Source organism: Globicephala melas, chromosome 20 (genome assembly GCF_963455315.2).
Source record: "Globicephala melas chromosome 20, mGloMel1.2, whole genome shotgun sequence".
Taxonomy (NCBI): Eukaryota; Metazoa; Chordata; class Mammalia; order Artiodactyla; family Delphinidae; genus Globicephala; species Globicephala melas.
In genome coordinates, this window is record NC_083333.1 from 29,386,589 (window position 1) to 29,411,275 (window position 24,687).

General features: G+C 57.5%; 1 protein-coding gene across 1 annotated transcript in view; it reads left to right on the forward strand.

Annotated features, from left to right (window-relative positions):
* Positions 1–478: 478 nt before the first annotated feature.
* SEPTIN9 (septin 9) overlaps positions 479–24,687 on the forward strand; it is a 165,151-nt gene continuing 140,942 nt past the window's right edge. The window contains exons 1-2 of the mRNA XM_030837805.3: positions 479–512; positions 16,476–16,532. Coding sequence (XP_030693665.1) covers positions 494–512; positions 16,476–16,532 — 76 coding nt within the window. The 5' untranslated portion in view covers positions 479–493. The remainder of the gene's footprint in view (positions 513–16,475; positions 16,533–24,687) is intronic.

The following is a 24,687-nucleotide window of genomic DNA, read 5'->3' on the forward strand; positions in this document are numbered from 1 at the left end:
GGCCCGGCGGCCGCTCCCTCCGCCCTCCTCCCGCTGCCACCTGGCGCGGCCCCGCCCAGCCCGGACTCCGGACCAGAAAGTGGCGGCGACGCCCCGGAAGGAACCATTCGCGCCAGGGGGGTGTGGCGGCTGAGGACGGCTGTCGCCTTGGCGACCCCCACCCTCGGACCGCTTGCGTCGCGGCTGCAGTGCAGGGGCCGCGGGGACTGGCCCGGGCCGAACGGGGTCGAGCGCAGGGCCGGGCTCAGGGCTGCTGCCTCTCCAGGCCGGGCGTCGGGAGGCGCGGCCCGCGGGGCTCCGCCAGGTATGGGGCTGCGCGGGGCGGGGCTCAGCGCTCACCTCCGCGCGGCGGGGCGGGGCCGGGGCCGGGCAGGGCCGCCCGTCCTCCCCGCCCCCATCCCTCCCTCTCCCGGCCCGGGATTTGCGACCTGGGAGCCCGCGCCCCGCGGCCTCGCCGCCTCACTTTCCTGGGAGCGGCAGCCACGGCGGCACCATGAGGAAGTCGTACTCAGGTGGGCGCCGCGCCCGGATTGGGGAGGGGTGTGTCCCGGGGCGAGCCCCTCTCACCTGAGCGGAGGCGGTCGCGGGTGGCCGAGTGGGTCCTCGAGGCGGGGCACCGCGGGGCTCCGGGCTCCCGGGGCAGATTTTGATGTGTGGGGCGTTCGCGCCGGCCAGTTGACGCAGCTCCACCCTGCATCGGGATCGCGGGGTCCTGGAGGCATTGAACCCCTCGACGGACTTGGCTTTCTCCTTTGCTCCAAGCCGCCGCTGCAAGGCAGCGGGGCCCGCGCGCTGGTCCGAGACCACAGGTGCCTGGGGGAGACCGGGTGCTCGAGACCTCCGACCCCTGCACGGTTGGGCCCCGATTCTGACCTTGGCCGAGGGTCTCCTGCCCCTGTATGTCGGCCACTACTCGCTCAGGTGTCTGGAGGGGCCACTGTGGGAGCCGCTGCCCTGGGCCGGCCGGCCTTCCTGTTCACCCTCCTCCCCCCTTGCACCTTCTCTGGAATTGCTGACTTTACAGGCGCCGAGGGTGCAGGCGTTTTGTGGTCCACCCCCGCTCCCCCCCCTGCAACCTCCGCGGGGCGTAAGTGTGCGTGGGTGGGGGCTGGGTGGAGGATTTCCTTGGGGTCAGCCTCCAGGACTGGTGGTCCAGGTCACAGCATCCTTTCTTCCCGTGAACTCCTGTTATTCCTCTTCCCAGTGGAGAACGGGAACTTCACCAAATGGTACCATCCAGCTGCACCCCAGCTTGGCAACTCGGATTCATCTTTTAGGTATCAAGATGCCGTCAGGTGTGCTGGCATCCTAGGTCCACTAGCAGGCCTGACCTCACATAGGTGGAGGGGGCCTGACTAGTTCTTATCATGTGCACAGGATCCTTTGTAACCATTTTCCCCTTGGGTACTCTGAAGTTCCATTCTATGGATGGGTAAACTGAGGCCACGAGCCTTGAAGGGCAGGTTAAGGGTAATCCAGATCTCTGTTCTTTTATTTTATTTTATTTTATTTATTTATTTTTGGCTGCCTTGGGTCTTCGTTGCTGTGCTGGGGCTTTCTCTAGTTGTGGCCAGCGGGGGCTACTCTTTGCTGCACTGTGCAGGCTTCTTACTGCCATGGCCTCTCCCATTGCGGAGCACGGGCTCTAGGCGTGTGAGCCTCAGGAGTGTGGCTCGCGGGCTCCAAAGCGGAGGTTCAGTAGTTGTGGCGCACGGGCTTAGCTGCTCCGCGGCATGTGGGATCTTCCCGGACCAGGGCTTGAACCCGTGTCCCCTGCACTGGCAGGCAGATTCTTAACCACTGTGCCACCAGGGAAGCCCTCTGTTCTTTTTTATTTCCCTTTTTTTCTTTGTGATTTTTTTCCCCAAAGGATCCAGGCAGGATCTTTTGTCTTCCTCAGTTGTCGAATTATAAACAGCATCTCTTCTTCTGCTAACCCTGCAAAATTTCTCCTCATGTTCCTCCCCTTAATCTATTTGGACATGAAGTTTTCTGCCAAGGACTCATGAATTAATTTTTCTTCATAAGAGGACAGAGTCATGGTACTTAGTTGGAGCTGAAGAGGTCATTTGGGCCATTTGGGGGGTCATTTTTTGACCCTTCCTTTGGGTCATTTTTTTCCAGTCTCCTCCTGCTTTCCACATTCAGAAAGGAAAACAAGTAAAGAATAACTCGTCTCAAAGAGGGTTACTCAGAACTTCCCCTAAAATGGCCTTCCGGGCCAGTGGCATAGAATTTCAACTTTCACCCCCTGTTGCAAACAGCATGGCCCTCAGACACCCTGCTCACAGCTCTGTCTCAGGAGCGTGGGAGCGTTGATGTAATGGTGGGGGAGGAGGGGGCTTCCAGGTGGCATACGCTGGGGTTTGGTGCTCAGCCTCCCTCCCCAACATGCTCCAAATACTTGAGATGGTTGTGGGCATCACTGCCCCACGCGGCCCTTTCCCTGGGTTCTGCAGCCCAGTGTGGCCCGGGGACCCCAGCTGGCTCTTGCCTTTGGGTCTCAAACTTTGCCTCCTGCTGGTCAGTCTGGACAGTGGGGGCCACCAGGGGCCCCCCTCCTGCTCACTTGGCCTTTTCCTGGGGGGACTTTGAGACCCTCCTACACAGATGCCAGAAGGCCCCTGGGGCAGGCTCAATGTCTGTTCTCCTCCACACCTGCCCCCTCCTGCCCTGGCAAATTAAAAAAAAAAAAAAAAAAGAAGAGGAAGGTTGTTGCAGTAGTTAGAAGTAGAGTTCATGGGTGGGTAGGAATCAGCTCTTGTAAAGGCAGCCTCCGTGGCTCCAGTGTTTACCTGAAGGGGCAGGGCCCTGGAGGACGGGCCTGGAAGGGCTTGGACCTCTTCCAGCTTGTTCTCCTCCTGGCGATGGTCCAAGGCGAGCTGGGTCACTCTGTTGCAGTTGTATGGGGTCGGGCTGGAGGGGGCCGGCCCAGGGGCGGGGTGGCCACTTGGCCCCATTCTGAGGGGCTCCGGTTCTCTTAGTGGCCCCCCCACCCCCGCACCGCCCGGTTCCGAGGAGAGGCATTTTGCAAAAGTCAGACTGACCCCTATGCAGCATCAATGCCATGAAATTAAGGAAAGCAGCAAACTGTGAAAAATTCCCAGTGTCAAAAATTCAAGGCCAGCCAACCAGGACGGCTTTTACTTTTCACCTGGGTTGAGTGGGATGATTGCTTCTGGACCTATATATGGGCTCCAAAATAAATCAGATGTGTTCTCGGTAGAGCTGGCTTGAACACTCATGAGTCTCTGAAAAGCGGGGAATTTTCAAAATGTTTGAGGGGATCCCTAGTGCCTTAGGTCTACATTCACTGGACACACATTATGTGTCAGGCCTGTGCCGCCAGGGCCTCGACGGTACAAAGATGATGGAAAGACGTGGTCCTCGCTTGCAGGGACGCTGCATTCTCATTGGGGAGGCAGGATGCAGGGGGGGCCCCGGCCGGTTAACACCCCCCAACCCCCTCCCGAGCAGTACAGGTTCCAAATGCCCAGGTGGGAGGTTTCACGGGGAGGCAAGATTGAACTGGGCCTTGAGGAGTGAGCAGCTCTGAGAAGGTGGAGAATAAAAAGGGCCCTTCTAGGTGGGGAACAGAGCGAATGCCCAGTGGGGCTGTGGGATGCCAGGTGGGTGTGCGGGAGCTCTGTCTGGTAGCTCCAGTTCTGCTCCGCGCTCCTCCTGGATCTGCCTCACCTGCTGCTCCAGCGGGGCAGAGCTGCAAGCGGCGTGGCCCAGTGGTTCATAGCACGGGCTCCTGGAATTCAACCGTAGGCTGGTACCTCCTCGATGTGGGGCAAGGTGCTTGATCTCGGGTGTCTCCTTTGCCTCATTTGTTAAACAGGGACGGATGCCAACTGGTTGTAAAGATGAAATGAATTGCTGCCTAAAAGGCTTGAAAATGCCTCTCCATCCGTAACTTCCTGCTGTTGTCTTCACTGTCCTTATCAACAGCTGGAAGGACGCGTTACCGCCTTTGCCCGGATGCCTGGGGGCTGCCGGCACCCTCCCTGGGCCTTTGCTGGTTTGGAGGCCAGGAGGGTGGCCTCTCCCCCAGCCCCTTGGTGTCAGAGCGGGCTGCTCTCTGCACCCCTCCGGTGTCCTGAGCTTGGGGCTTCTGGTTGCATACCAGCTCACGTGGAGCCTGCCTTTCAGTGGCCCTGGCTCTCCTGGGAATTCTCAGGGGCGCAGACGCTTATAGCCGAGGCCCCCGAGCCACAGAAATGGGGAGTAGAATCAGACCAGTGTGCACCTGGGAATTATTCGGAGATGCCTGGTGGCTTTCGGGAGATCCCCGAAGAGGTACCTGGCCTACCAAAGGTTAAAAAGCTCTTGCACTAGCGACTCAGAGGCCTGGGCAAGGCGGGAGGCACCCAGAGGAGGCGGATTAGACAGATTAGCCAGCGAGAGGCCTTCCCCACGCCCGGCGCTCCGGGAGCTGAGTTCTGGGAAGGAGAGGAGAGCACGTCCCCAGAGCGCTAGCCCCGGGTGAGGGCGAGGAGGGGAGTGTGCGAAGGCCGGTTCCTTCCCCTTCTCGCCCTGTGCCCTCTCCCGCTGGCCCGCCTCCCTCTCCTCATGCCCCAGCCTGCTTGCTCCGGTTCCTGCAGGGACCTGGGCGGAGACGAAGAGCCACCTGTGGCAGGCAGTCCATGGCCCCCTTGGACTCGTGCCCAGGATCATGGACCTCGAGATCCCCCAGTTCTGGGGGAGCTGGCAGAGCCTGAATCCTTCCCGTCCTGTTGCAGAGGAGGGAGGCCAGCTCCTGTCTGCCCGGCCCTCCGGCTCACTCCAGACCACAGTCGCCTGCCCGTCAGCCTATCCCCAGCCTGCCCAGAGGGGTTCCGAGAACTGAGTGCTACGCACCTGGCAACGTGCCTGAGTTTGAGACAGCCCACCTTCCTCCTGGAACCCCCCGGGTGACCAGTTCAAGCCAGGACAGGTGCAGAAGGGACACCGGCTCGCTGCTCAGGAGCAGCGGTCTGGAGTTTAGGTCCATGTGGAAGGGCGGGCTGGCCACGTGCCTGGAGCTCCCGTGTGGGTGTCAGCAGCAGAGGACATCTCCCCAGGGACCCCAACAGCAGGAAAAAGGCACTTCCTATCCTCCACCCAGCTTTTGGGGCTGCCCTCCTCTGAGACTCATCCCACATGGATGGGGCCTGGGAGTGGGACCTCGTTTCCGCACGCCCTGCTGTTTGTCCGTGAGCCGCGTCGCATGGGCTCTGAAGTTTGCTTAAGATGTACTTGATAAGAAGCGTTCAGCAAACAGCAGTGCAGGGCCCGGCCCTGGGACGACAAGTGAGTGCCAGTTCCTGGGCGGATCCAGCTGGTGGCCTTGGGGGGAGGGGGGCTGGAGAGAGAGACCCCAGGCCTGGGGGGTATGAGCGGTTGGGTGGGGAGGGAGGTGACATGCTGAGCTCCTACACCCTTGTTGAAGCTATTACTTTGGGACACCCCGGCCCTAGGCATTGCTGGGGGATTTATGGGGGACCGGTGGGTGCTAGTGGCCGGGTGAAGCCCCCTGCGGACCTGTGTGGGCGTGCAGCGCACAAGATCACAGCCCCCACTGTGCTCCAGGAGAGACCTCGGCCAGAGAGTCCCAGTGGCAGCTGCCAGAGGTTGCCTGGTCCAGAAGCACTAACCAAAGGAAGCCTGTCCTGGTGGGCACAGGGCCCTGGGGTCGGGGGTACTGCGGTCAGGCCTGGGACCATGGCGCACTGAGCTTCGATGGGAGAACTGAAGTGTCCCCGAGGCCGCTGGGCTGGTTGTCCCTGCTCCTTCCCTGTTGGGCAGCTGTAAGTGGGCCCAGAAGCTGCAGCAGCCAGGTTGAGCTGGGGGGTGCCCACCTCCCCAAGGTCCCTGGCCTGTTTTGAGTCTCCCTGTAGGTTCAGTCATTCATTCCAGAAGTGTCTGCCGGGTGCCCCTGAGTCCTTCCTGCATGCTGGTGGCTCTCAGCACTGCTCTGGAAAGGTGTCCTGGCCTCGGGTCTCCTGGGCTGAGTGTGGCACTCTGCTCCCAGCCCAGTTTCTCTCTGTCTTATCTCCCTGTGCCCGCCCTGGGCCTGGGTCCCTTTGCAGCCCACGTGAAGGGGGGCATTGAGCCGCTGCCCACAGCGGGCGAAGCGGCTCCAGGCGTCCTGCTGTCAGCGGCCTCTTGGAAGCCTTGCAACAACTGAGCTTTGTTCCAGGCCTAATCTGACCTGGTTCTGCGAAGCGTGACTGCTGGCAGCCTGCAGGCCTCCGGGACGGGAAAAGGGGCATCGGCGGGGAGAGTAAGATGATCCCGGGTCGCAGGGCGGCCCTTGGCCCAGGCTGCCTCTGGCAGGAATGAGAGTCACAGTCATCCTCTGAGCGATGCTGGCTTTGTGATGGGAAGAGGAACCCTGAATGGCCGCTCCGGCCTGCATGTGTGGACCCCAGCTTCCCAGGGGCCCCTCGAAGTGCTGGGTGGGGCAAGAAGGGCCAGATCACTCTCCCTGGGGAGTGGCGCCCTCCCTGGCCCAGGGTTTCAGAGGCAGGGCTGAGGGAGGAGTCTTCCTTTCCCGGTGAGGGATGGGGGGTCCTTACCCTCTTTCTGGCTCCTGGGGAGCTTCTCCCCGGACTCTTAAAGGGCATGCAGTGAAGCCTTCGCTGTGGCTGGCCCCCCCTGGGCGCCCCAAGGCTATACCTGGGAACTGGGGGCTGGCCACATCCACCCCAGATCTCCCTGAGAGCCGTGCCTGGGCCCCTTGTCCCAGCCGGGCCAGGCGTGTCGGGGCAGCAGTGGAGACTGTCTGCCCGGGCTGGGGATCACTCCCAGCGAGCGTGGTTACCAGGAAGACCTGGGAAGGGGCAAGCTGGCAGGCCGCCTCGGGCTTGTCCTGCAGACCAATCTGATCTGATCTGCATCCTGGGGCTTTCACAGCCCTCCCCTGGACTGTGCCTTCTGTCTCCACCAGGATCAGGGCCCAGCGGGAGAATAATGCTTCTGAAACCCAAGCCACTTGGAAGTGGGTTAAATCCAGCCCCTGTCATCTTCCAGCCTGAGGACTAGGCTAATCCACCTGGAGGGCTGTGGAGGGTGGTTTGCAAAAGTCACTAATGAGCACGTGACTTTGACTCTAGCTACGGGGTCCAACGTGTGCGTTGAAGGACAGGTGGTGGGTTTTTGTGCAGAGGTGACCCGGTATAGACACCGTGGGGACACCAGGTGGTGGAATGACAGCCGAGTACACGCAGTGGCGGCGGCATGGGGCTGGAGGGGAGGAGGTGGTGGATCTCTCATCAATGTTAGGCGCCTGAGGTGTGGTCAACAGACCCTCAGCAACGGGGAGTGTGTCGTCCTGGTGGCAGCGCCTTCCTGGTAGCTGGGGATTGACAATCTAGCCGCCAAGCCTGTGCTTTAGTTTTTAAAGGAAGGCTTTCTCAAATACACCATGTATCTCTTCTTTCTCTTTTGCCTTTATTTATTTGGTTGTTCACTTTGTTCATTACTCGTTACCAAACAGTGTGAACAGGAAATTAAAAGGACAAATTCTCCAATCGCATCGGTTACAACATTGCTTTTTCTGTTCCCTTTAGTACTTGTTTCTACATGCACAGGACGCATCGTTTGATTTAACTATCAAAGGCGTATAAGTTTTTTTTCACAGAGTTGCGTATTCTCTGTACACATCGTTTCTTTTTTTTTCTTTTTTTTTTGCGGTACGCGGGCCTCTCACTGTTGTGGCCTCTCCCGTTGCGGAGCACAGGCTCTGGACCGGGGCACGAACCCGCGTCCCCTGCATCGGCAGGCGGACTCTCAACCACTGCGCCACCAGGGAAGCCCTGTACAAATCGTTTTTAACTCTGCTCTTTTCACTTGAAATCAGATCTCACACGTGGATTCCCTGATCACAGTTTGAACGGCTCTTCAGAGAGGATGTTCCCGAATTCACTTAGCCATCCTCTCACCAGAGCTCTTAAACGTTCTGCTGACGTTGGTGCTCTTCCTTGGTGATGTGCACCCGTGACCCTGACGGAGGGTGCCTGCCGTGCTGAGCCGCAGGTGTTACAGTGGCCGTGCTTATAGCTGTGAGACATGAGCTGGCTGGATACGTGTTCTTTTTTTTTTCCAACCAATGTTGTTTATTTATTTTTTTAGATGTTGGGGGTAGGAGTTTATTAATTAATTAATTTATTTTTGCTGTGTTGCGTCTTCGTTTCTGTGCGAGGGCTTTGTCTAGTTGCGGCGAGCGGGGGCCACTCTTCATCGCGGTGTGCGGGCCTCTCACTATCGCGGCCTCTCTTATTGCGGAGCACAGGCTCCAGACGCGCAGGCTCAGTAGTTGTGGCTCACGGGCCTAGTTGCTCCGCAGCATGTGGGATCCTCCCAGACCAGGACTCGAACCCGTGTCCCCTGCATTAGCAGGCAGATTCTCAACCACTGCGCCACCAGGGAAGCCCCCCAAATAAGTGTTCTTAACACAGCATTTTATTAAGAGGTTTAAGGAACAGAAAATGCCATTTGCCCTGATTAGCAGCCTGCTTAGAGCCACTGAGAAGTCCCAGGGTTTACTTGTCCTTTAAAAGATCTGCCCGTTGCCCACGGTCTGTGATTTCTCTCTCTGACTGGTGTGTAAGGCCAGGGGCTCCCCCCACCCCGCCCTGCCTCTCCTTCTCTCCCTCTCTTCTTTGGCCCCTACTGGATGCTCATGTACCCTAGGAGGTGTCTCTTTGCTTCCTTGGGCCAGCCTGAATGTTCTAGTCTTGGCGATGGGCCACCTGCCCCCAGGTGACCAGCCACCTCTCCTGGAGATCATTCGTTCTGCTGCCGGGTTACCTGGGCAGTGGTTTCTTCTGGAATCTCCAGGCTCCCCAGGCCAGTCAACAGTGCTGCCTGTCGGGCCGACCCTCCAAGGCCGCTATTTTGTTTCTCTCCCCTCCCCTCCCATCTTCCCTCCCAGGGCCTCTGCCCCTCAGTCCCTAATTGCACCTCTCTCTATGTATTAATATATCCTTGCATTATAATCTCACGACCGTCGACAGGTTGAGTGAAACACGTGTACCTCTTTGGCGACTTGGTGCCCATTAAACAGAAGGGCTTGAAGACTGATGCAGCCTTTCCCGTATTCTGGGGCGTCCCCTTGCGGCTCCCTTTGCTGTTGTCAGCTGTTTCTGATCGCTAACCTTCCTGCACCTTATCCACGATCTCCCCCTTGGTCCATTGGCCTTACTTTGTCAGTCTGCTCGTCTTTCTCACCTGTGCAGTCTGTTCATGGCGTGTGAACCGGGGTCTAACCAGGAAACAGAAACCACTCCAGGATTTAGAACAGAAGGACTCAAATGTACAGATGATAGAAAAGCCAAACCAAGCATAAGGAGGCAGCCAGGGTTAGGTGGGGTTTATACAGCTCTTTGAAGGTACGAATGGGATTATTTGTTACGAGTGAGAAAAGAAGTAACAGCAAATTGTAAGTTTTAAACAGCGGGCAAATTTCATAAGCGTCCCCAAATCCAGAAAAATAACAATGTTTTTTATCCATCAACTACTTGTCTGATCTCCAAAGTAATTTTTTTTCCCTACGTATTTTTGGCTGCATACTCTTTGATCACTTCTTTATATGATGGCCATGTAATATCATTTTCTGTTGAACGAATAGAAAGTAAATTCATCTTCCTAGTTAATCAGAAGTTAACTTTTACTTTTGGTAGTTGGGATGCATGAAAAAGCGTGGCTTACCTCAAGAGTTTGTGGTACTGCTGCTGGTCTTCACCCTACAAACACAAGAATTCTGGTAAATTCCATTTTACGTGATTCCCATCCAGAAAGAAATAGACAAGTATGGGCCATTTGTAACTGCACGGGATGCATTATTGCATTTCTTTCTGACCAGAGATACTTTCTGTTTTGAGGCGACATTGAAGAGAATTGAATTCTCTGCTTACAACTTTATATCTGGTGATTGGAATCATTTCCCATAGCCTAGCTTCTGGCTCCATGCGTTTCAAATCTTGCTGTCCCCCACTGCCCACGTTTTCCCGGCACCAGGTACTGCAGGACACGTTCCTATCTTATCCCTTCAGATTCTGCACAGTAGACAGATTTGGGAAGGTCCATGGAAGGAGTACTCCTGGCCTTGCACGTTGGGGCGACGAGCCGTCACGTAACTCTGCATGGAAATAACTGTGAACTATGTAAATAAAACCCAACTACATTCAAGCTAAATATCTTTCCAGTTCAACTTGCCCTTAGCAGGAGCCCCCAAACGCCAACAACCCCTCCACTGGTACCTTACACAGGAGAAAGGGTGATGGCCAGGAACTCAGAGAAGAAAGAGACAGCAATCTGAACTGACGGGGGTTAAAATATCTTCTGTTTTGACAGTTTTACAAAAACGCTGTGGCCCTTCTCAGTGCCTTGAAACAAGGGCTCTGGTGCTTGAGGTTCCGTAGCTTCCCGGGGACACCCAGAGATGAGCCTGGGGGAGCCACTACCGCACCCCACCACCTGCAATCAGAGGATCAGAGAGAGGAAGGCGTGTTATCAGAATCCAGGGACCAGGGTCACCTGACGGGAGGCTGGACAAAGGTGGGCCTGCCTGGCGGGAGCTGCAGCTGCAGAATAGACAGAAACTGCTGCTGGAGAAACCTTCCAAGGCAGAAAGCGGCGGAGAGATCTACCCTGGTTCTCCCTGGCTCCCACCTTCCAGTCTCATCCTATAGGTTGAATCCAGCCGAAAGGCTACAGACCTGGGGACCTGGAGACCTCAGCCTGCAGAGGTCTGCTCTTCTGCCGCTAAAGAGAGCCTGGGAAGGGCGAGGAATGCGGGGTACACTTATGCTTAAAATTATTCATTGTTTATCTGGAATTCAGATTTACCTGAGTGTTGTGTATTTTAGATGGCAATGTCTTTTATGGGAGTGGGACCCAGAGTCCAGACGCCCAACTGGTGAACCTTCACGGGAAGGGCTCTGTGGGTCCTTGGTCAGCATTGATGTCATGTGATGGACTTGGCCGTCTGGTGATGCCGCTGCCTGCTGGGCAGAGCCCTCCACATGCAGGAGCTGCTGGTGCTTCCCCGGCCTGAGAGTGGGATACCAGTGCTGGCTCCCCACTGGCCTCAGGAGAAAGGGGAAGACTGTGTTCCTGGGGGCAGCCCGAGAGGCAGGAGGCTCCTGGCCGAGGTCCTGGTGACCCTATCCTTTCTGGAGGGACTCTCATGATTTTTAAGAAAAAATTGAGAATTGATTCCTTTCTGTAGATAAGCTCCTGTCATTACTGAAAATGGGTATTTGTGCACGAGTTTGCATAGCACCCCTTCCTGCAAAACTCCCTTTTGAGAAAATGGTGACTTTCTGGCTGGGAAGGGCTGTCCAGCACCACTCATGGCTGGCACAAGAGCAGAAGGGTGTGTGTGTGCGTGCACGTGTGTGCGCATGGGGCCGAGTCACCCTCCCCTGGAGACCACCTGCTTCCTGTTCTGCCCCTGTCCTTGGGTTAAGATGTCTGGGCTGTGTGAGACCCCAGGAGGGTTGGGGACGGCCACCCTGATTATGGGTGGGGACAGTGACTGCGACTCCAGTAGGAGAGGATGATGGTGCGTGGGTTCCCCATCATTAACGTAATAATAATAATCCCCTAGCTCCGGAGTCTAGTTAGAGTCTCAGTGCCCGTTTAACCTTGTATTTTACAATACCAGGATCTATCATAAAAATTTGGCTGAAAGGAAAAGACAAAAGGTCTTCTCAGTAACTGTATCCTTCTCTCTCTTATCCAGGCTCCCCAAATTATATGCACAGGGGAACACCCATGAGCTGGGCATCCAGGCTCCTAGACGCGGGGCCAGCACAGGTCTGCCAGGCTCCTGTGCCTGGTGGGGCCCATCTGTGGCGAGGGGGCAGGGAGGGCATGGGGCTGTTTACCTGGAGGTGGGCCCTGCCGTCAGGCTGCAGTGGTGGCTCCCCACCCCGAATGCTGGTTCTACCAGGAAATGCTCCCCAGGGCGTCCTAGGTCTCCTCCCCCTGCCCAGCATCATCCCCTTTCTCTCCAGGACCAAGGAGCCCCATCTCTTTGTCTGGCCATCTTCTTTCCTATTTGAAATGCTGCCTTTTCATTCTCAGTGGGACACCAGCCAGCAGGGACTCCCCACTCCCTTCTCCTGTCTTTTTTGCTTCATCTCATCTGAAGTGTGTTTTAATCTCGTGGCCTCCACGTGGGAAACCTGACTGGTGTTTGTCACTGGCCTGTAGTTCATGAATATTTGTGAAATGGCCTTTGCCCTGGCCTAAGTGAGCCCAGACACCAGTTGGGGAGTTTCTGGTGTGGCCAGGTGTGGGAGGGCACCGGGATTCTGAGTCCCCCCAAATCCTCACTGTTTTCTCTGGATTGCAGAAACTGCCCCCCACCACCCCCCATCTTCCTGTAATGTGCAGTCCATCCTGGAGGCTGGGAGGGTTTTCAGCTTCCCGTAGTTGGGAGGGAGTCCAATAGGACTCCTGGTAGCCTTTCTTGGGGTAGCAGTATCCTGGCTATAACATGCAAGGTGCCTTGGTTATAACTTACATTTTTGTCTAATGTATTAGCACAGGGCAGCCAAGCTTTGTTAATTTCCGATTGTAGATCCCTGGGTCCAGGCTGGTGTATGTGGCTGGCGTATAATAATAATTTATATTAGTATGTAATATATAATATGCCAATAGTGATAATATCTACTGAGTGTTCATTTTGTGCCAGGCACTGTGCTACGTGCCTACCATGTGTGACCTCGTTTAGTCTTAGTCGCCTGTGAGTAATCCCCATCTCTGGCCCCATTCTGCAGATGGGGAAGCTGAGGCTTGGAAAGGGGAGGTTGTTTCCTGGGGCCTGCAGGGAGCGCCTGGCAAGGTCTGGATGGAACCCTGTTCATCTGACTGCAGGCTCTCCTGCCTCCTTGGCCTCTGAGAACTCAAATAATTTGGTCTGGGATGTCGCCAGAGAGCTGAACTTCAAATCATCTCCTCTCTTTCCGAGTATGTTTTATTTAAAAATCACATAAAAATAACTCCGTTCTCCACTGGAAGGACTGAGCCTTTAGATGTCTTGGAGGCTTTTCTGGCTACCTCTTCGCTGGTCTCCGACACAGACCTCAGTAGTTAGGTCCAAGGAACTGAACTGCAGCTGCTCTCGTTCTGGGGTTTCTCCCAGGGCTGCGGTGGAGGCGGCCCTGGGTGGGACGCTGGTTGGAGCGCGGGAACCCCGGGCGGCTGCTTCCCATTCTTTATTAAGGGAGCAGGCTTGGCGTCTTCTCTGTGCCAGGGGCTGCCTGGCACCAGCTGCACGTTTTGGGAAATCTGAAAAATAAACAGTGTAAATAAAACTTAACTCGACCGGAGAAATCTGAGACACATGCTGTTTTCCTCATCACCGTGTCTCCACCCCGACCGTGGCTTTGGTTCTTAGGGATCAGATGCCTGGGGTTGGGGTTTAACCTGAACAGACCCTCTTCATTTTTATCTTTGTCCAGAAGCCAGAGGCGGGGGCGAGGGTGGGCGCCCAGCTGGCCTTGGGGGGATGCGTGGCCGGAAGTGACTGGATCCCCAGGAATGTGTGGCTGATCCTTCCCCATTCCTTTGCCAGGCTGTTTCCATACTGGGGACTCACTGGCTTTATGGGCTCAGCTGTCGCTCACTGGTGCCACTTTCAGCCCAGACAGCTGACCCCTAAGTAGCTCACGGTGCGCATGTGTGGCGTCGGGGGACAGATGTTGAGGGTTCTCATGTATCATCGTATGCAGTGCAGATCCCAGTTAGGCGTGTGGAGGGAGGTCACAGCCATGGTGGAAGTGAGGCTGGAGCTGGGGCCGGGGATACCCACACTCACTCCTCTACCCTCTCAACAGCCCCGGGACCTGTGCCTGTCCCCACCTCCCTCTCCTCCCCAGCCCTGGGCAGCCCCACCAGAGCCACTCTGGACCTGCCCTCTCCTGGTCTTAAGGGGCGGTCAGTTCTGGGAGCTGGGCGCTGGGCCCTCCTGCCCCCCGCAGGTCTGAGGCTGTGGTTCATCCAGCCTGTCTCTCTGGCAGGACCAGCCTGGAGTCACCATCCTGGTCTTAAGGGGTGGTCAGTTCTGGGAGCTGGACGCTGGGCCCTCCTGCCCCCCGCAAGTCTGAGGCTGTGGTCCATCCAGCCTGTCTCTCTGGCAGGACCAGCCTGGAATCACCATTCAGGTCTTAAGGGACGGTCAGTTCTGGGAGCTGGACGCTGGGCCCTCCTGTCCCCTGCAGGTCTGAGGCTGTGGTCCATCCAGCCTTTCTCTCTGGCAGGACCAGCCTGGAGTCACCATCCTGGTTGGACTTTTGAGGAAGGATGGAGCTCTCATCGCTCAGCAGGGGGCAGACTTCGCATCAGTGTCAAGTGGGCGCTGGGGAAGGATGCTCCCATCTCTGCCGTGTGAGGCCGCTGATAGTCAGGGTTCGTCAGAGCAACAGAGCCAATAGGGGAGAGAGAGGGAGAGACTTATCCTGAGGAATTGGCTCATGAAATTATGGAGGCCGAGGAATCCACCATCTACCGTCTGCAAGCTGAACGCCCAGGGAAGCCGCTGGTGGATTCAGTCCAAGTCTGAGGACTGAGAACCAGGGGAGCTGGTGTTCAGTCCTGGGGCAGAAGATGGGTGCCCCAGCTCACGTGGTCAGGCAGAGAACTCTCCCTTCCTCTGCCTTTTGTACTGTTCAGGCCCTCCAGGGACTAGAAGATGCCCACCCACACTGGGGAGGTGACCTGCTTTACCCAGCCCACCAATCAAACGTTCATCTGATCCAGAAACACCCTCACAGACGGGGCCAGATGTAGTGTTTAGCCAAACATCTGGGCACCCCATGATCCAGTTAAATTGATACGTGCAGTCCACCATCAGGGTCCCCGTCGTGGCTGGGGTGGGGCTGGGGGCTTTGTAGGAGGCTCGACGGCTTCAGGGCTTCTGAACCTCTCTTCCCTCATGTGTGAAATGGGGGTGGTGGCCCCTGCCTCATGGGATGGTCATGTTGAGTGAGTGGGAGAATGGATGTAAAGCCCGTGGTTGTCATGGAGCCTTGGCATTGGAAGTGGCTGTGAGAGCCCCGTGTCCACCTGGCCCTCCTTCAAGGGTCAGCTTGCTACCCCCCTTCCTGGCCCCCCGTCTCCTCGAAGCCTCGCCAGTCACCCCGGGCCCTGGTGTTCACCCCCCCATCAGAACCACATGTCACATGCATCTCTTGCAGTGTCGTTTACGTGGTGGGTGAGTTCAGCTAAAACTGGGGCTGTCTTGCCGTCCTCCCCAGCCCGGAAAGAGGCCAGGGCTTAGTGGCAGGTATCTGTCAATACCAGGCCCTGAAGGATAGACCTCTCCCGTCTTGTCAGCTGTTGAGTCATCCTGCAGATGTGGAGAGCGCGTGTGTCCCGGGGGAGCTGGATGGGAAGACCGGGTCTGCAGGCTGCCCTGCTCAGGGCTCTGGAACCTTTTGAAACATAGCTGACTGCATTCACTCCTGGTTGGTCATAGTTTAAGAGTGGGCTTGTGGAATGAATGAATGAATGAATAATCTGTCTGGAGGACTGCAGGGGAGGAGCTAGCACAACTGACCCCAGCGTTCTGGGTGCATGTTGGATGACGGAGGCTGCAGGCGGGTCCAACCTGGGCCCCTCTGGCTCTGCAGGCTCTTCTCCACTGTGTCTTGCTGTCCATGGGGAAGGCCTCCGCTGGGCCAACGTGGGTGTCCCTGCCGTCCTCTGTAGGACGGCCTGGTCATCCAGGCAGCAGACCCTAGAGCACCGTGACCTGGCAATGATAGGACGGCCGCCTGCCACTCCCTCTTAGAAACCTCTTGAGTCTGGCCGGCTTAGCACCTCAGCAAATCTGCTCGAGTTGGGACTTGCCTGCCCTGAGCCTCCCCAGGCATTGAATGCTGGGCCGAGTGGTGTGTGTGGAGGGGCACGAGGCCGCGTTAATCTGGGGCTCCCTCCTGGTGGGTGGGGGAGAGAACGGCTTGTCCTCCATGTTCCCCAGTCCAGCCCGGCTTCCTCCGGGACCCCGGGACAGGGAAACCCCAATTCCCAACAAGGTGGATGCAGGTTATAGGGGGGCTGGCCCGTGCCTGACCTGTGCCAGCACCTCTCCATCCCGCAGACAGTCCCGGCAGCCCAGCACGCAGGAGCCGAGCCCAGGTTTTGGAGTTTGAGGGACTTGTCTTTATCCTGGGCTCAGCTCCTCATAGCTGTGTGGCTTCAGACAAGTGACTCAACCCCGCTGAGACTTGGCTGTCTTATCTGCAAAATGGAGTACTGAGGGTTATGTTAGGTGGGGGAACGTGTGTAAAGGCTTTGACCCAGTACCTGGCGCGCATCCGGACGGCGGTGGCTGCCGGGGCCAGGTGTTACCTGGGAGGACTGGGGCCTCTGGCCCCACAGGGGACGGATTTCTGGTTCTGGAGCCCCTGGCAGGAGCAGAGGTGAGAATACGCCCAGTGGCCTCAGGTGACCTTTGCCCTCTGCCCTGTCTTTAGGAGTCACGCGGACCTCCGGCGGCCGTCTCCGGAAGCTTGGCGACCCGACTGGCCCGGGTAAGTGGCTAGGTCAGCCTTGGCCCCCTTGGTTTGTCTGGGGCAGGAGTTACTGCTCACGTGCTCCAAAGAGACTCTCCCGACCACGGCCTGGCCTGGGTGGGCAGAGTGGGGAGGGGGTGTGGAGCTCCGCCTCTCGACCTCGGTGCCTCGGGGGCGGGGCCTGTGCAGCTCCTCCCCGCCGGGCGGGCAGCTCTGGCCTCCCAGACCCCGGCGTGGCCGGCACGGGAGCCTGCTTTGTGTCTTTGTTGTCAGGTCCAGGGGCCAGGCCCGGGGGCTGTGCCTGGTCCGTGGTCTCTTGTCAGAGGACATTGGGGCCCAGAGGTGAAGGGACTCGCCTCCCCTAGGAGGTGGGAGAAGTGTGTTGAGGACCTGCTGGGTGTCAGACCCCGGGCTGGACGGGCAGAGGGGCATAATGGCGACGTAGCAGCTGTTCTACAGGAGGGGATGTGCCCACCCGGAGCCCACGCCCCACCTTCTAGACCAACCCTGTCCAGTAGAACTTTCTGTGTCAGTGAAGTGTTCCCTGTCTGCATCGTCCAGTACGTTAGCCACTGTCCACGCGTGACCATTGAGCACCTGAAGTATACATTGTCTATGTTATTTATTCATTCATTTGCACAGAATTAACTGACTTACGATTCTCACTTAATATCTACTTGTGGCTAGTGGTTATGAAATTAGACAATCCGAGCCCATGCTGGCTCTCTGGGACCCCAGAGTTCTGAACCCGAATGCCCCTGGGGCAGCCCGGCCTCTCTCCAAGTGTGTCCTCCAGAGGCAACCCCCGCCAGTGGGCTGGGCACCCTCGGGCCCGTGTGGTGGCCGATGGTGGCTCTTTGCTGGGAGTGGTGGGGTGGCGGGCACGTGATGTGCAGGCTGGACGTCCACATGAGTGTGTAGGAGGCCCTTGCGGTACGGGACGGGCCGGGTGTGGGAAGGGAAGGGTGACGCCGGCTGGAGGCCTTGGGGTGGTGAGTGATTCACGTCCGTGGTTAAGCGGGAGCTCCGCCCCCTGCAGACACGTTGGGCTGCTAACCACTGCGCTGCCCGGCTGCTGCTCTGTTTCCTGGAAGCCTTTCTCGGAGCCCCGGCCTCTGCCGCTGTCTGCCTCTCCATGTCCCTCCCTTTCAGCCGCTGGGCTGCGTCTCCGGGCCCCTCGGTGTGATGGGCTGGGGGAGACGCCTGCGCTCCAGGAATGAGGTCTCAGGAGGCCGGCGCCCGGGGCTGCAAAAACACAGCCTCCCTCTGGGCATTACTTCCCTGTGCTCAGAGAGGCCAGTTCTGTGCCATCAGCACTTGGCAGCCATGACCACGGCTCTGCTTGGAAGCCTAAGGCATAATTTGCCCAAGCTCAAAGCTGTGATCTGGGTTTCGCATGGGACCGCCTGCTGACACACGAAACCCACTCTCTGGGGGCCTCTGTGGGCTCCGGCCCAGACACCCCTCCTCCTCTTCCTGCCTCCCTTTTCCAACCCCTGCCTCCCTGCGGCCAAGACCTTGGTCCAGGCAGCCTTCTTTCCTGGACCCCCAGTCCCTCTGACCTCACAGAATGCCCCCATTCGGAGCTGCCGTCCCCTCCCCTCCTCCCAGACACTTCTGTCCCGTGTCTGGACCCTGCACCCCGTCTCCTCCCCAGAAGGCCAAGGGCCCTCGTCGTGGTGTTTCCTCCTTTATTTCAGATTTTCACGAGGCTGGGTTTGGGACTGGGCCAGAGATGGCCGTTTCCGCCGTGAGCCACAGTCCGTCAGCCCAGACTACACCCACGGTCACCCTTTGACCAGCTCACTCTGGCCTTTTTTTTTTTCCCCCCCAGAAATAGAATTGTTAGACATATAAAAATATGTGAAGAATATAGTAAGATACCTGTACACCCACCATCCCGCTTAAGAAATAAGGTGTTACAGGTGCAGCCCAAGAGCTTGGGTGACCCTGTTCCGGCCGAGGTGAGCAGCCGTCTGAATTTAGAACTGCTCGCTGCTGGGTGTGTCTGTACCGTGTGCTGTGTGTCTGCAGACGACACGCCGTCTGCTCCTGACCCCGGCAGCGTCGCATCATGTGTCCGAGGGGAGTCAGCTGCTGCCCTTTGCTTTTTCCCGAGATGGGACGACTGAGATGTATCCTCGCAGCTCCGTGTATCTTAGTTCATTTGCTCTGACCTCGGGCAGGCGGGGATTCCTCTGTGCAGGGGGGCAGAGTTTTCGCCCCCTCGGCCTGTTGCTGGAGGCCCATGGAAGCTTTCCTCTCTTACAGACACTGCTGGACCCACTGTCATGGGTCCGGGGCCTGTGTGTGTTCCCCTGGGCAGACTGCCTGGGCTCTGGGACGCTTGCCCCGGGCCCTCCCAAGTGACCTTCCTCTTTGCTCACCCACCCTCACCCCCTTTCCATGCTATGAGCTGCCACCCCGGGCGCTGCTGGCTGACCTTTGCCCTGGTTCCCACGGCACCCATGGCATTTCCCCTGCATCTGCTTCCTCACCTCCTTGCTGCCCTGCCCAGCCCAGCCCATCTGTCCCCTGGCTGGGATCCCTGGGGCCTTCTCCTTCTGCCCTGACATCTGGTGTGTGGCCGGGTCCTGCTTTACATCCTTCAAGTACCTCTGGGGGGTGGTGGCCAGAGCCCCAGTCCCACCCTCATCCCTTGAGTGGTGGGTTCAGCAGTGCCGAACCACACCCCTGCCACCAATTCATATTTGCTCAGAACCTCAGAAGGTGACTTTAGCTGGACATAGGGCTTTTACAGGTTAGTTAAAGGCCTGGAGATGAGGTCATACTGGGTTAGGGTGGCCCTAAATTCAGTGGCTGGGGTCCTTTTAAGAAGAGAGACACAGAGGAGGCCACGTGAGGACAGAGGCAGAGATTGGAGTTTTGTAGCCACATGCCACAGGATGCCTGGGGCCACCAGAAGCCAGAGAGGCAAGGAGGGATTTTCCCCAGAGCCTCTGGAGGGACCGCGGCCCTGCTGACACCTTGATTTTGGACTTCTGCCCCTAGAACTGTGGGAAAATCGATTTCTTGTTATTTTAAGCCCCTGTTTGTGGTGATTTGTTACAGAAGCCGCAGGAAGCTAGGGCCCCTTCCCTCTGTGATCGACACCCCACCCACACAAGGAGCTCCCTAGTACGCTGTCTGAGCTGTGTCCCTGCCCTTACGGGGGGTGCCCCCGTGTCCCCCTTCCCCACCCCCGCCTTGGGTCCCGGCTCACATACCCCTTCCTTAGGGAGGGGCCCTGCTCCAGGCCCGGCTAGGGCCCCACCCCAGTGTCCTGTCACTCAGCTGTACTCATTGTCGTCCCCCGTGGACAGTAGGCGCCGGAGGAGGGGTAGGGCCCCTCCAGCTCGTTGCCCACCCTTTCTCCAGGGCAGCACAGAAGAGCCGCTCGCTCTGTCACTGAGGGAGGGAAGGGAGTGTCCTTTGTGGAGGAGCTGGTCCAGGAAGAGGCCGCCAGAGTTTTGGCCACTGTGCACCTGACACCCGGGCCCCCGCAGGCATCCCCAGCTGTTACTCCCCCTTCCCACTGGCACCCCCCCCTCCTCCACTTCTCTCACGTTTCAGCCTCGCCATCCACCCAGGCACTCAAGTGACAAGTCTCGGTGTCGTCCTTGACCTCTGCCCCACCCCAGCCCCCCCAGGTCAACAGGTGGCCAAGGTCTTGTCGACTCACCATCCCCCCAGGTGGCCCTTGGATGGGCCACCCGTGATCTTGGCCGTATCTCAGTCAGCCCTCTGTGTCTCCCCTCACCCCCCACCCCCTTTCTCCCCACCAGAGGCTCCTCCTCCCTGTCCAGTTGGTGTTTGGGGGGCTTTACTCAGTCCCGCCTGTGTGCCTGGGCCTGGGTGATAGCCTCCACCCACGGGATTCTTTAAAACAGACCTGGTTGTCCTCTGACCAAAAGAACCCTTACTTCCCTTCTCATAGGATAAACGGTAAACCCAGCGTGAGGTTTTCCTCCCCTGTGTAGCCTCTCACCCCTGCTCTCCCCTCCCTGCTCGGAGGGGTCACAGCTCTGGAAGCCATTCTCTTTCCAGGGTGATTTGACCCAGCCTGTCCATCCCGTGAGCAGGTGGGTGGCGGGGATTCCTCTATCCTCCCCACCCCGTGCTCTATGGCACAGGGCAGGCAGCCAGTAAACATCGTTGAATTGAACTTGATAGGAGAAGCTGGGGGGGATTGGCCAAAAAAACAAGTTTAAAATAAAAATCCCAGCCTTCTTTTGCCTTGGTTGACGAGGAGGCTTTCTCTTTGCCTTCTGGGGAAGAAATTTATGGAGAACTCCGCGTCTCCAGGGAGGACGAGGAGAAGAGGCAGCCAGTAGGCACGGTGGTCTTTACATTTAAATTATTTATTTAATACAAATGAAAAACGCAGTTCCTCCGTAGCAGGGGCCCCACGGTAGGCTCTCAGCGGCCACACGTGGCTGCCGTATTGAACGCGGCAGGTCCGCGGCATTTACGTCAACGCAGAAAGTTCTGCTGGGCAGGACTGGTCTGGATTGGCCCACACGCTGCATCTTCAGATTCATCGTTCATCCGGAGAGCCTTTACTGGGTGCTGCCGAGCAGACAGAATGTTGGGATCCCAGGAGGAAGTGAAAGACACCAGCTCTTCGGGGAGTTTTCGTGTATTCCGGAGAGTTTAAACCCAGGGGCCTTGGGGCAGACTCTATCGAGGACGCTGCTCTCCACGGCCCCAGACCCTCCTTGCTCTGTACGGGCAGCTGGGGGCCTTTAGGAATAAAGCGGCAGCCCCCAGCTCCGGCAGGGCCGCAGCCAGGGATTGATGGCTGAGCACGAGGGCCGTTAGCGGTGGAATTTGGCCCTGTCTGGGCCGCCTCTCTCCATTGTCTAGATTTCCTTCCACACTGACCTGGAAGAACTCCCAGAGCAACAGGCCGGCCCAGGCTGTTTGCACCAGTAAACCCTGCAGCAGTCCCCAGGGCAGAGAGTAGCTGGATCGTATTTATTTAGGAACAGCCGAAACTTGAGGCGCAATAAAAAGTGGAGAGAAGATTCCGGAGAGGAATGCAGCAGGCCCCGGGCCCGGAATTCGTCTTGCTCTGGAAGGCTGCTGGCGGCCAGACTGGGGCCGGCCCTGGAGGGTCTCGGCCGGCTGCCCGCCTTGCTGGCAGGTACAGTAGCAGTGACTGCAGGAGGGTCAGCGGGAGGGGGTCTGGGGGATGCAGCTTCTTTATTTTTAACTCAGGGAAGCAAACTGTGTGGTGGAGTCTGGGGATGAGCAGGAAATGAACGGAAAAGTCTTTTTTTTTAGGTGAGAGGTGGGCATCCCCTGTAGCTTGGAGCTAATTATGGAGGATTCGCAAGTACCTGAATGAGGGGAGGGGGAGGGGAGAGGTGGCAGAGATTCTGAGCTCAGAGCCTCAGAAAGTGTCCTTTCAGCCGAATGCGCCTCTTCCTCCGCCTCCTCACAGGCCCCTCCCCAGAATGTACCCCAGGAACAAGGCTGTGCCCCTCTTGTCAACCCCCTCCTGAGGCCCCTGCTGCCTGTGTCACATTCACCTGGAGTGCTTGCCCCCTTTCCGCATGGCTGGGCCAGCCCAGGCCTCCTGGCTTGTGATGGGAGTTCAGGGGTCACTGGGATTGCCTCTTCTGTGTCCCGTCCCAGCCAGGCTCTGGGGCGCGCACACGCACTTCGTGGAAAGGGGCATAGCAGTGTCTTTAAAGATAAAACAGGCCTCACTCTTCCTCCTTACCCTGCACTGGGCTCCTCGCTGGTGATGGTGACATCAAAAAGAAGGTGGCTGGGAGTATGCAGATCACGGGTACAGGTCTGTGGGGCTCAAGGGTAGAGATACTGCCTTTAGAACTGTCTGGAAGGGGCTGCTGGGCAACAGTACCCATCCCAGGACGTGGGCAGGCTCCGGTGGCTGGGAGCTGGGGCTTGCTGGCTGGCACGAGCAGAGTTCCCAGAACTGTGGCCCGGGGGGCGGGTCCTGCCTCCCCAGGGCATATGGCGTTGGTCAGTGTGGGGATGTGCTGAGTTCAGAAGCCAGCCCCCTCACTGGGGCTGCTCACGGGTTTACTATGCTAATATGCTTGTTGAAATCAAAGACCAGGACAGAGTTTTTCGTAACCACAGAGCCCTGTCTTGTTCTGCTAGAAGGAGAAGCCACATGGGGAGCCCTGACCTGCTGACCAGTTGCCCTCTGAGTGGCCAGTGCTGAAGCCAGGACTCAGTGAGCAGCGGGGGTCGGCCGCCCCCTTCTCCCACTGCCTGGCCTCACCCCACCTCTGTGCCTGGCCTCTTCGCGGCTCATGACTAACACGGCCCCGTCGGAGCCAATCGGTGCTGCCAGGTTTTCGGTTTCAAATTATCCCCCGCTTGGGCCAGAATGTTTGGAGTTTTAGGCATGGTTGGGGAAAGGACGCTGAGCCAGACTATGCCGGAGAAAAACCGAGGGTCAAGCTGTGCTCAGCAGCTGCGCCAGCCGCAGCAACAAAACGCACAGCGTGTGCAGCCGGCACCTGAAGCAGGTGGTCAGGATGGCTGAGGCCACGGCTGGGCTCCTCGTCCTGGTCCAGCCGCCCCCCAGCTGGCCCGGTCTGCCGCTCCGTGGGGCCTTCCTGGGCCTGCTCACCGCAGCGGGAATTGGTGTCGAAGAGTGCCCTGTGGCATTAAAGGGGTTTCTTTTTTCATACGTTTTCTGTAGTTGCTAAATCTAATACAATGAACATATAGTACGTTTATAATCAGAGAAAAACAATAAGGAATATTTTTTTCAAAATCAGAAAGGAGATTAAACAAACAAATCAAAAAACCTCCAAGATTCCCATTGTTTCCCACTGTTCTAACTTAATTGTTGGTGGTTGGCTTACTGTAATGTGTTAGAATGAAATATAATCACCAGAAAACATCGTTCAGGGAGCCCTGGCTCTTAAGTCTGTCTATGGTGTCTGTTTGAGTGTCCTGTGGCTGATGTAACAAATTACCACAAACTTGGGGGCTTAAGTCAACAGAAATTTATTCTCTCACAGTTCTGGAGGCCGGAAGTCTGAAATCCAAGTCTCGGCAGGGCCGGGCTCCTGGGGAGCTCTAGGGGAGAAGCTGTTCCCTGCCTGCTCCAGCTTCTGCGGGCTGCCAGGCTTCCTGGGCTTGTGGCCGCACCACTCCACTCTTCAAGGCCAGCCTCTTCACATCTCTCTCTGATCCGTCTGTACATCCCCTTCTCTCTCTCTGTGTCAGATCTCCCTCTGCCCCCCTCTATGTGAGTACACATGATGGCATTTAGGACCCTCCCAACCCCCTGATTCAGGATAATCTCCCATCTCAAGACCCTTCACTTAATCCCACCTGCAATGACTTTTTCTCCAAATAAGGTCCCGTTTACAGGATCCAGGGATTAGGGTGTGAGATCTTTGGGGCCACTGTTCAGCCTACCACAGTGCCCACCTTCCGTCACTGTGCAGGCAGCCACCTTTGGAGCTGTCCTGCAGACTCTGCTGGGGGTGGGGTGTTGCTATTTGGTGTCTCCCAGAAGGTGTCACCCCCCAACCCCCAAGAAGATGCCCTTGCTACCTAGGAGACTGCATTTGGGGTCCTGCCCTGGGCAGGAGGGGACGGGGACTTTGTGACATCCAGCAGAGAAGTGTGCATGGCCCTCTTGTGTTGACATGTGGCTCATGTGGCCCTGTAGGGCAGGATTGTAAACTCAGAGGTCACCTGGAGGAGGGGCTGGCAGATAACGAAAATGAGTGATGGGGCTGTGGGGACCACAGCAATCCAGAAAACGCGGTTTCATCTAAAGAGGGTAGCAGTCTTCAAGGCGGCCCCTTGGGCCAGGCAGGAAGGCTCATTCCGTGTGGCTATATGCCCTCCCTTTTCCGAGAGATGAGGAAAATCTGGAGTTCTCGGTGAAATTGCCCGTTTGCAACATTGGCACGAATACACATTTTCTTTAGACAGGGTCAGTTAGGCATACAAAACCTGCTTTTGTGTCTTGGGTAGAGGGCTGCCAGTCTGAACCCTTGCGGTGAATGAAGCTTAAAGGGCAGAGGAGGTGCCCCCCAGCCCTCGCTCTGACCACGTGCTGTCCCCCTCCACCCCTGAGTTGCCAGCTGAGCAGTTCCGGGACCCCAGGTGAATAGCAGGGAGCAGTGCTGAGCCCCCAGCCCGGCCAGGCCCCGTGTCCTCTCCCAGA